The 12,557-nt window shown below is 40.2% G+C and overlaps 1 protein-coding gene across 1 annotated transcript in view; it reads left to right on the top strand.

Moving 5' to 3' along the window:
- The window catches only part of LOC149253020 (uncharacterized), a 50,385-nt gene extending 38,398 nt beyond the window's left edge, over positions 1-11,987 (top strand). The window contains exons 7-8 of the mRNA XM_089459852.1: positions 9,112-9,240; positions 9,406-11,987. Coding sequence (XP_089315978.1) covers positions 9,112-9,240; positions 9,406-11,814 — 2,538 coding nt within the window. The 3' untranslated portion in view covers positions 11,815-11,987. The remainder of the gene's footprint in view (positions 1-9,111; positions 9,241-9,405) is intronic.
- The last annotated feature ends 570 nt before the right edge of the window (positions 11,988-12,557 follow it).

Here is a 12,557-nt window from a genome sequence, read left to right as displayed (position 1 = left end):
ACATACTCCTTGTAGCCTTCTCCAATACTACAATGGCATCATAGTACTTTAGAAATAAAATTTTACTGGTCAGAATGTTACCTCAATGTGGCATATTGAGGGATAAATAATTAGGGGATTCAATCATACTACGAAGGATGGAGAGAAATATGTATAGTATCCTCATTTTGGATCAACATGCCTTTCAAAGGAGATCCATGTAACTTGAATGTTTCATATATTGCTTGATCATGGATTCATATTATCTGCATTGGTTTTTGTGATGGAAATTTAGGAGTGCCCAGAGAGAAATGATCAATAAATAATCAGAATTATTTTGGAGAAGATAAGTTATGATGAGTATATTATTGCTCAGCAAATGACAGAAAGTAGGTTAATCGGACTGAAGGAACAGCATCATGAAAAAAATGGTACACTGTGGGAGTGTAAAGCGTCTCCTAGATCAGATAATCTAAATCTAAGAAATATACTAGCTATTAAAGGCTAAAGCTCGTGGGTGGTGCTGATGGAAGCTTCAAGATACAAGATGTTAGCTATAAATAAGTTGTGGAAGGTCTGTAACACAGAACTCCCCCTTCAGTGATTCAGATCTGAAGGGAGGGTTGTGAAGAACTCTTGGCACTGGTAGCTGGTATTGAGGATGGAGATAAAGGGGAGTTTCCCCACAAGATTCCTTGATGATAAGGAACTTGCTGATGCACTGGTGGATGATGTCCTCTGTGGAGTGGTTGGAACTGATGAGGTCATATTACTGTCACCATACTTGGATGACTGAGGCCATGTTACTGGCTGCAGCCTGCATGTTAAAGATGAGGCCATGTTAATGACTGCATGTTCAATATGTGGCTATGTTAATGGCTGCATGTTTAATATGTGGCCAAATATTTATGCATCGAAATGTGATGAAAAAAAATATTGGCTGGCATCCAATGGTAGATTGTGACCATAATAAGGCACCATTGTATATTTTGAAGGTTTTAACCTAATTCTGTGCCTAAATACATTTTGTAGAATGATTCGGCTATTAAAAGTGTAGATAAATTGCTGCATCCATTTAGATGATAGACTACAGTTGACAGGGAATTAATGAAGGATAAAATTAAGGGTGAAATTTCTATTAAATATGGCAATGTAGCAAATAGTAGATAGAATGTTCTGTTTTGGAGAGTAACTGCAATTGTTTTTGGAATTTTAGGATTAGAGGTTCACAGCATCCATCTAATAATGTTTTTGTTTATACTTTTTGCTTCAAATTTGCTGGCATAGTTGAGAAGGTTGTTCAAGCCAACCTAATGCCTTAGGGATAGGAAACTAGTTACTTTTCTATGCTGGACGGAACCTATCACAACAGGTGTTACAATTGAGAACAAAACAATTGAAATATTGGAGTTCAAAGGCAATGAGATAGTTGGATGTTATGATGATTGTGACATTAATCTATCTGCCTGACATATGGTTATGATGTTTCTGTAATTACAATAGAATTTACTTAAAATGAAACAATCGAAATATTGGAGTTCAAAAGAAAATGAGATAGTTGGATGTTATGATGATTGTGACATGAATCTATCTGCCTGACAGATGGTTATGTTGTCTCTGTGCTTACAATAGAATTGCCAACAAGCATATCACGCTATTTGAGCTGCTACTGCAATTAGAACTAAGCATCGCTTCAATTTGATAAAAGGAACTAGACAACAATTGCTGGTGATTAGTCCTTGTAAGTTCTTAGAGAGATGTAGTGGCAAATCCATTGTGGTACCGTCTATAGAAACCACAGGAATAAGGTGCATTATAGTTGTCTGGATCAAAAATGGTATATGGAGTATGAATGTACTGGGAATGACTAGACAACAAATGATTTCTTGAGAAGATGTTACTGCCTATGTTCTTTTTCCTCTGTGAGAAATTGTGGCAGTCATATTGAAAATAAATTGTTGATTATCTTTTCGATCCTTTAGGATAATAGAAAACTTGATTACCTTTCCAGAGGTTTTTAATCTTCTAGGTCTAGGCAGGGAAGAAGTTGTGCTGTTATAGTTGTCTGGATCAAAAATGATATTTCGAGCTTTCGACTGTGGAATTCGCAGTTGCATAAACTTGTTTCTGTTAAACCTTGTGTCAGGAGCTGATATTGGAGCTATTATTGCCAATATGGGATGCACTTATTGTAAAGTTTATAAATCCTCTGCAAAACAAACTTTTTCTTTTCATGGATGATTTCTTAAATATTGAGTGTTTAATTGTCTGGTAATTGTGGATCCATGGTAAAGTTTGTTGATAGTCTACTCCAGCCAAAGCAGTGAAATGGAATGATAATGAGACAGAGTTAATGAAGAAATAATCATGTGTGTTCATGTGACTTGAGTAAGAGAGAAAGGGGACAATTACAGATTATTTCACATATTCAGGAATTATCATGGAGGTGATGCATAATATACGAAAGCAACTCCTCCACTATACTCAGATCGGGTAAGGGTTCTTTATACACAGTTCACACAGAGGAACACACATGGTTGTGGAGCAATGTTTTGAATTTTCTTAACTGTTCAGGACTTCATAACCAGTTCTTTGTAAGTTCGTACATGTAGAAGATAAGGTAAATCAATTTGGCTTGTGGAACATGTGTGAAGCCCCCTTGACCTCGTGATGTAACTCTATGACCCAGTTTGTAATATAGTACATCATCACATTGATTATAATAAGATTAGTTTCAAAATTCCATTGCTCAATTTATCCATTAAAAGTAGACTATAAGACAAATATGACTATATGACTAACATGGGGCTAAGAAAATTTCTTTTTAGTTATTGAACAATATACGTAGTTCAATTCACTCCGATTGGGGTGACGGAGTGGGTAATCAATGTAATAATGGATGTCAGGGGCCAGGAGATGGGAGGACTGCCTATCACTGCCCACATGCTTATACCACAGGGAGTGGTGGTGTCCCGCATGTCTGCAGCGACGTCAGAAGGGAGATTTGGTATGTAGGTAGGAGGTGGTAAGGACGGCTGCGTAAGGTGGATGGGACGGCAGGTAGGTAAGGCAAAGTATGAGAGGGAGCGTAGAGAAGGGAGGATGGATAGATTGCAGGGCAGCGGGAGAACGAGAGCGGAGGACTAGCCATACTCGCATTCAACAAGCAGGCATAACAACCACGGGTACGTTAACTGTTTTCTTTCTCTTATTAGTAAAGTCTAGCATGCCGGGTGGGGGAAGAGATTTGTGCCCTGTCGGGAAGGAAATACCACGGGGAGGGATTATGCTGAGCAGAAAGAGCAGAAATAGTGAGGAAGAGTGGCCCTTTAGCTCTGCATCACTGCTGGTCAGGCTTGAGGGCATAGAAGCTAATAGGGAGTGGCGCATTTGGCTCAGGGATAAGGCTAGCGAGGCTAGAGAGGAGTTCATCCGGGTAGAATGGAGGATTGAGGGTCCGACAAAGTTCTTCAGGCCGAATTTCGGGGTAGATATGGCAGCAGAGAAGAGCAAGCCTAGGAGGGGCAGCTGGGCAGGAAGCTAAGCAAGGAATGGGTGGCATGCAGAGGCGGTAGCGCTGCGAGGGTAGGGAGTGGCGATGGCATGCAAGGTAGGGGGAGGGAGGAGAGTCTCAGCGCGAAGCTCCCTTTGCACGCTTTACCGGGGTCGAACAGGGAATGGGTTAGCCTGAGGGACCTCAATGCGGGAGGAAGGGATAGTGGAGGAGTGACCGAGACCATGCTGGGTCTGACCGAGGGGCAGGACGGGTTGAGCAGGGAGAAGGTGAAGCCCACCCCTGTTTCACCTGAATGCCTGGGAGCAACAGAGTGCGGGCAGAGGGGAGTTAGTGACGGAGAATAGAAACTCCACGAGGCAATTGGCTTTTGGACTCGTAATGGTTCTATTATCCGGACATTAAACAGTGATCACTGTGAATAGATAGGAGATAACTGTGACATGGCGCGTCCAGCCAGAGGGAGAGGCTGCGGAGGATGAGGAAAATCTGGTCCTCGTCCAAAGGACATAGGAACCTCAGAATAGATGAAAGGGAGAAGACCCATAGACAAGACTGTCAGGGAGGCAGCGAAAGCATATAAGGAAGGAACAGATGCAGGGATCCGCAAAATTATAGAAGAAATGGAGGACCGAATTATGGAAGAGGACTCCGAGGATGAAATGGAGGAATGGAAAGAACACATTCCAGATCCTGGGAACACCAGAGGGAGACTATCCCAATTCAAACAGACCTTGCATCTGTATTGGCTCATGAAAAGATTGGTAGGAAAAGCAATGGAACAGGTGTCCATGGGGATGGCTCTGATCATTAGAGACATGCCAGACTACAAAAAGGACCTGCAAACTATCCAGTTCCAGCTCTGCAAGCAGGACATTAGACTGGATCGTATCCAACGACACATTCCATGCATTATCGAAATGACACCAGCACCTGGAGATTCAGCTGAAGATCCAGCGACAGTTGAGTCAAAACCGGAAGACCTCAAAGAATAGTTGAGCATAATGATAACTCAGGTTTTTTGTTTTTTAGCGGCTAACTTTCTTTTACATGCATGCTTATGGTATCTAAGACTATAGACTAGTTCTTAAATAGTTATGTATATATTGCTTGGGTAGAAACACTGATAACTTATCGTTTTTGGATGGCTTACAATATGCATCGGTGGCCAACAGACTTGGTTTCCCATTGGGCAAGTTGAGGCCACCTATTAACTGTATGTGGTTTCAATTTGCTTATATATAAATAGAAAAGGAGGATCTACCTAAGCTTACACAAAAAAATATACATAGTTCAATTCAATAAAACACTAGTTACAATGCCTTCAATCATACTATTAGAATAGTTGCAGGATGCTACTTGAGCTTTTTAAACTCTAATATAAGCAGTGAATCTGACTATCATATGATTACAACTTGGAGGCATTTTACAATTGAAAAGGGTAATGAGAAGGACAATAGTTGGTGTTTATGTTAATTTTCAACACAGCACCAAATGAGAGAAAATGCATTTGGATTTGCAAACTAAATTCTCTTCCTTAACAATATATCACATATAGGAAAGTAGTTTCGTATTTTATGAATGTAGCCTAAAATTAACTAATTAGCTAAATAAATGAATCCATTAAAAAAACAACTAATTGATTGAAAATAGAATATGAATATATGTAATATAGTGAGTATAAAAACCAACATTTGAGACAACTAGTTAGAAGCTTGTGTAATTTCAAAATTTCTGTTTTGCCTTTTGTTTTTATGCATTTTATTTTATTTTTTGATGTTTGTTACTTCACATAAAATTACCCTTGCCAAATTAGAAGCAGATCTTTTATCTCTCTTTTGTCGGACTCGAACAAGAATATACTCACATGTTGTACACCATATTATCTTGTTTCTTCGTCACAACATTTTTAACACTTTGTAGGTGCATTTCTTTACATTTTATTTGAGACGAGAAGATGAACGAATATATTCCTGAGACTTCACCATGACCTTTGTGACCTAGATGACATTTGTGACATTCTTTTTTCGTTCTTGTTAGTCTAGTAGAATTTAAAACTATTTAGTGACGTTAGCCAATAATACTTCAATTAGCATAATCTTGCCCTTTTTTAATTTTCTTTGGTTATGTCTAGAGGAATCGACAACTGGGCTGGTTTCATACTGGTGTGACACGGGGTCGGTTCTGACAGCGATCACAATATCCCCTAAGTGAATCATGCTGCCCCCCTTTATGCAACCACAGGTAAGCAACTGGGGATTTGAACATGGGACTTTTAATCACATTTACTTTGCATTTTTGTGGATTTCCATTTTTTTTGTGTAAGCTTGGTGGTACTTCCTTTTTCTATTAATTTTCCATAAACAGATAGTCAAATATGCCTTTCAAAATACTTCTGGTGGCCTCAACCTGCGCGCAGGAAACCAGGTCTGTTGGCCACCTATCCGCATCAAAAGCTGTCCAAAATTTAAACAGTGTTCTTATCATCCAGGCTGCATTTGCTACTTTATCTACTATATGCTTCACACTTAAAAAGTAAATGCTAATCGACATAATAACAAAATATTTTTAGATGGAATTCTGCTTCAATCATCTGATGATTCTACTGGAGCTAAGTCCTTCGCACTTGACCCGGGTGCTTCACTCTGCAGTAGTGTCTGAATTTGCTTTTCCATTCTCTTAAGTAGAGATTGTTATGATATTGATGCATTTGAACTGATTAGATTTCCTTCTGTAGATCTTTTAGGCTTGGTTCTGCTTGTCTATCCACTTCTGGCTCTTCTCTATCCTTGTAAGTTGTCATTGCTTTAGCCAAAAGGTTTTTCATTACCGAATATTGCTGGATGGTCTGCCTAAACAATGTTTGGCGACCTCGTGTATGGCCTGAATCCTGAATTATAGGCTCCCATTCTGCTATAGGAATTTCTTTTCTATATTGGCCTTTAACTTCCCTTCCCATTTGGCTATCACTGCTTTTACCTCTGTCAAGGTTCCTAAATAGTAAGCATTGATTAAATTCTGCATACTTTCTTGTCCTGTTTTTTCTACCCCTTTTCCTCGGTGGTTTGGTTGCTGATGTCTTTGAGCCTTACATTTTCTGTTCAGTCTTTTTTTTTGTTCTTTTGCTCCCTTTTCGTCCTTGTTGTCTGTCTTCTTTTACCATCTTTTTCTTCTTTATGTTCTTACAGTCCCTACACTGTTGTACCCTTGCCTGATTCAAGGTCCGGTGCGTCGGGGGCTGGTGGACACTGGATTTTATAGTACCTGTAATGTGAACCAGTAGTAAAACATTAAAATCAAGAATAATTTTATCCTTTGTGTTCTTACTTTGCTTTATGGTCTGTGTTTTGGCCTTTTCGCTTCCAATTTTTTTCACATTCTTCCCATCACTGCCAGTTTGAAACTACTCCGTTACATTCTCGGTTCTCAGCTCTATGCCCCCTCTGCTTCTCGTTCCCCAGGAGCATCCCAGGTAACCCCCTCCACGCTCATGGTCTAGCGGGCTAGAGGTTTTCTCACCATCTTCAGGGGAGCTGAGCTTTGTCAGCCATTCTGCCACCGGGACGGACCCCCTCTTCACTTTTCTGTGCTGCGGTTTCCCTAGGCTGCCAACCCTACCCACTGACTTCCCAGGTTGCTCTTTCTCCTTCCTTTCACTGCCCTTTTGATCTAGAGTTTGCCCTTTCCTATCCCTCTATTCTAGATTTCTATCCCCGTGCTGCGAGTTTCCCACCCATCTCCATGCTATCCTCCCTTGGTTGTTTTGCCAATTCCGGTGCCTATCTTTCTCCCCTCCCTGGTCCAAGGGGAAATAGCTCCCCTGACATCTCGCAGAGGCCTCCAGGCCTTTCATCTTCTCAATTATGTGGTGGTTCCTACATGCAGGCAGTCTAGAGTTTTCCACAGGTTTGTTTTCCCCCCAGGCCTCTCGCAGTGCCCTTTTTTCCCCTCCCACCAAATGGGATAACTATCCCTTTATACCATGACATTATCCTTAGGCAATTACAGAGGGAGACACTTAAAATATCACTACTTTCAGCATCTACTTGGCCTGACAGTCTTGTTCTACCCTAGGACTAGTCAGTCGCCATATGGGTTTAAATTTTTCCCTCCCACCCTTCCAGGAAAGCTATAAAGTCAAACCCATACTAGGTTAACAGGCAATTATCCTTGAATACTTGGGATTTTTCATTCCTTCTCTCGACTGAAAGACTAGTAACATAGAGCCAACATTTTTCTAGAGTATTCATTACTTCTCTCCTTAAATTCCAAATTCTTCACATTTTACATGGCATTGTTACCCTATCGACGGGGGGGTGCGGCTGTAAGTACTTACTAGGTGTTGCTTACGAATGCCGTTTGTTGGTCGTCGCGCCTCGGCTCTCGGCGTTCACCAACTCCGTTTGCTCGTTCTTCCTCAACTTCCTGCATGCAATTACCCTTCAGCCTTGCCACCTTTTTCCTTGAATTTCTCTCCCACCTACCTATCCTCATTACCCTGCACTTGCCTTGCCTCGCTGTCCGCCTCCCCTTCCTTGGTGTGTGGGTCTAGATCTAGGTGCCCACTTACCTTCCATTTATTGTCCTCCATCATCGTCTTACCATTTCCGGCTCTCCTTGCCTTGTTATATTTTCTGTTTTCCTTCGACAGCTTACCTGCCCTCCTTCCATCTGTCCTGTCGTTCTTGCCTCTGACCTCCATTGCCCTCCACACCCCGATCGGGGATTGTGGATTTCCAATTAGTCCCAAGGATTTAATTGGAAAATTTCCAAAAGAAAGAGCAATATACCTAGGGATTTGAATGTTGCTATGAAATTCTTTGAAATAGACATGTTCACAGCTCACAAACAAGTGGAATCTAGAGACACAATGTTAAAGAACACTGCCCCTACTGTGGGAGTAGCGCACTGGAGGAAGTTTTCTTATTCAACTTCAGTGCATAAAGGCAATCTCATTTGTTGAGGGCATTCTAAAAGCTTGTAATCATTGGAAAAATTGGCTGGTTTTCCATTAGCATGCATATGTGCACTGTTTTCCTATGAGCTACCATTCTTTGCAAAGAGGATGTGGTATTTGCTAAAATTTATGGGAGCCTTGACCTCAAAACTCTCTTAACAGTTGTGCAAGTTTAGTTTTCTGATTTTAGAGTTTGGCCTGAACTTACTATAAGAACACTTTAACTAAGAGTTCTCATTTACATTATTCTAGCACATGCAGTTTGCTGCTGCTGACAGCCAATAACTTTCAGAGTTAGTTACTACTGACATTCCATCATTTCTTTGTTACACTCAAATTACTAGAAACAATTTTATTTTCTTGTTTTCTACTCAAGTTAATTTCAGGAAGTAATGCCAGTTTGTAAACATGTTGCATCTTGAAAATCATAATAACGTGCAGTTCTGAATTGTTTTTAACAATTTCTATTTCTTAACAGAAGCATTGTTTGAGAGTATCTTAGAAAGTGGACAACATTTTACCTCTTATGTATGGAGAGTAGGATCTTATCACATTTATCTTGTAATAACAGTCAACTAGATTGTGTGATTCAGTTTGCCTTGAGACTAGTTACCCTGTTTCTGCAAAAGTCTTGAGGTGTATTCTGCTTTTTGTTTCCCAGGTGGAAAAGGCTTTCAGGGAAGGAACTGCTCGCCAAAACGCTCATAGTATTTTTGTTTGTCTGGCTCTTGGCTTATTGGAAGAGCGTGTACATGTTGCATGCAAAGAAATTATTACGTTGGAGAAACAGGTAAATACAAATATGTGCTAGGTGGTTAGCATTTGATTCAAACTCTGTACAGCTTCATGATTATTTTGGTGATTTTTTTTTAAGCTTTAGCAATATGATTATTTGCTAAATGCCGATAATCTTTACTATTGAAAGATTAATGTAACTTACTCATGTGATATGTAGAATAAGCTTCTTGAAGAAGAGGCTGCTGAAAAACGTGAAGAGGAGGAACGGAAAGAAAGAAAAAGATTGAAAGAGAGAGAAAAGAAATTGAGGAGGAAGGAGAAGCTGAAAGAGAGGGAGAGGGAGAAAGACAAGAATAATGGGGAGTTTAAACATGTTTCTGTATCACATGGATTTGCAAATGGCACAAATGCACAAGAAGAGCAAGCATGCCATTCTGTTGCAGAAGATGCAGGGAGTACAAATGATGACACTATCGTGGCTAGGTCAGCTTCACCTGATATGTTAGATGCCAGACCTTCTATGGATAGTGTCATGGAAACTGGGGATGAAAAAGAAGAAGACATGTCATTTTCAGTTACTGATATGGATGGAGAAGTCAGTTCAAGAGATGGCAATGGTGCATTTATTGTTGGTCAGTCAAAATCTGCAAGGCGGAAATCAAAGATTAGGAAAAGCCCAATATTGGAGACAGCGTCAGTTCGAATATTTAGGAAAGGGCCTACGAGTATTGAGACAAATATTCATGTCAGAAGTTCTGAACGGCTGTTATCAAATGGGTATGTTGAAATTCCCGCTAGATCTATACATAGCATGCAAAAGCAGCCAAAAAATATGAAGTCTGATAATTCTGGGAAGGCTGATAATAGAAGTAACACGGTTAAGTGCTATGAAAAATTTCATTGGTGTAATGGCAGGCCGCATTATAGATATGATTATCAATTTTGTGGTTGTAATCCACAAAGTTCAAACAAACCTACAAGGGATAGTAGGATTGCAGACAGGTCTGACTCATCATTGGACATGTCAAAATCATTTTACCGGATTGGCAACCACATTCCTGGGCCTATTTTGGACAACTGTGGAGCTTACAAGGGGAAGACTCCTGCAGGAATGGTCTCTGGGGGCAGAGGGGAAGTCCATCATAAGAAAGTTTGGGAACCATTGGAGTCACGCCACCAAGCCATCAAATGTCCTGCACAATCTAATCTTTCTGTGAATTCCATTGCCCCAAAGTCTGTTGCTTGTGATAAAGGAGAAAATTCTGATGAAAATCCAATTCAACCCAGTGCTAAACGTAGCTCTGTTCGTCAAAATAATACATCAGGGACTATTAATGGATGGAGTCCATCAGGTGCTTTTGTAAGCTATGGCAGCGAGCGCTATTCTAGCTTATTGAATTCATGTCATTGTGAGAGTGATAAAATGTCCAACACCTCTGCTCATCAAATGAATAATGTGAATACTGAACAAGCATCGAGGCCTCCTATTCCTGTGTCAATGCCCACCGAAAACCACGTTGTTCAATCTACCTCATATATACCTGCTAAAGTTGACAGTTCAAGAGAAAGAAGGGATGGTAATGGTTGCATGGTTATACCTTCCTCTCAGGTTGTTAGTGAGAAAATAAAGTGCCCTCCCATCACAGGAGATTTTCAGTGTGTTTCAGAAAATGGTTGTGGAAGGATCTCCAGCAATGGTGGATCAGCTTTCCATGTTCCATGCTCTAAGCCCAGCAACGATGAGGCTGTTGACAGGCAGGAGGGCAATTCCCAGTTTGTAGTAGTTAGTTCTCCAGTTTTGAACCATATAGAAGACAATTTGCAGAAAAAAGGACCTTCCACTAGCCATGTAAATGATGGTGGCCCTGCTGCTACAAAAAATACATTAACTACTTTAGAGATGACACCTCAACAGCAGGTGCTGCCTGTGCACATTCCAACGATATCTTCACCAATGTTCCCTTTGCATTCTCCAAACCAGGGATACTACCAATGCAGTGGAGCATGGCCTCCTGTCTCAGGCAATGGGTTGTTACCTTTTCCTCAACCTAACCGGTTTGTATTTCCCGGGCCAGGTGGATTTGGGTTATCATCAGGCAGGTTGCCTGGCTTTTCCTTGCCGTATCCTTCGTTTCAACCTTTTCCTTCTGTACTTGCTCCAGGTCAGATTCCGTCATTGCTACATGAGACAAATGCTGTAAAATTTGATAATCGTCCAAATCCTTCTCGATCTGTAGAGTCAGATATTGAAGATGTCAAGATCTGTCCTGGTATTAATATACCCCATCAGGAAAAGCATATTCCTTTACAAGAAAGTTCCAATGGATTTTCTTTGTCGGAGGTGTCATCCTCTCAACAGGAAGCCATTTCTAGCAATTCGCCAACTCATGATATATCAGCATTTTCCTTGTTTCATTTTGGTGGTCCAGCAGCAGCGGTGACAAAAGAGAGTGATTCACATTCAAGTCCCTTGAGAGAAGAAATTATGGGTGATTCTCTTACTTCAAAAGAGACTTGTGCTGTGCCACCACCCAAAAATGATTTCGCAATGCACAAAGAGAAGGCACCTGTGGAAGAGTATAGCTTGTTTGCTGCAAGTCATGGAAATAGGTTTGGGTTATTTTAATCAAGTGTACTAAATTACAGCATGAATCCTTCTGCTTCAAGGCTACCCAATTTTTGATTCATTCCTTGATCATCATAAATTGGCTTCATGAAATTTTCTTGCTTTGGGTGGAATTCTGCCTATATATTCATTGAGTTGGTTTGTTGTCAATCCATATTATTTATTGTTTCCAATTGTAAAAAGTGAGTGTTGCACATGTTAATCCAGTGAAATTTTGTTGTATGAAATATATTAGAGTTCACATTATATAATGTTGATTCCTGAAGGATGAATAGAATTGATCTGGATTGTTTGTAAACAACAGGGTATGAGCTGTCTGATGAGTGAACTGCAGGATACACGTTTTTCTTTGTAAGGAAAGCTTTTAAGCTGTTTGTTGATTGTGTGGTTCTATGAGCAGTAAGTCCGATGCTTTGTGACTTAAGGGAGCTTACTTCATTCCAATTTATTGAACTTTTTACATCAATAAGTCTGGTTATAACCTAAACATAGTTTGATGATCAGTGTTCTACTAATGGCTTTCGAGAAACTATTGGCTGCTTTATTCATCAGACAAATTCACCAAATGAAATATTGGAATTAGAAAGTATAATTTTCAAATCCAATATAGTAATAATGCTGCCTAAATGTCATTTTTAATTGTGACATCTTAGATTGTATCACGTTAGCAGTTATATTTCCCAAAGGAAAAACTTCTTCCCTGGAATTTCTGGATGGTGGGTGGATAAGTGTTGGTGCTGACT

Source organism: Pinus tabuliformis, chromosome 7 (genome assembly GCF_031772625.1).
Source record: "Pinus tabuliformis cultivar Carrire ecotype Pingquan chromosome 7, CPIR1, whole genome shotgun sequence".
Taxonomy (NCBI): domain Eukaryota; kingdom Viridiplantae; phylum Streptophyta; class Pinopsida; order Pinales; family Pinaceae; genus Pinus; species Pinus tabuliformis.
This window is presented reverse-complemented; position numbering and strand designations above follow the sequence as displayed.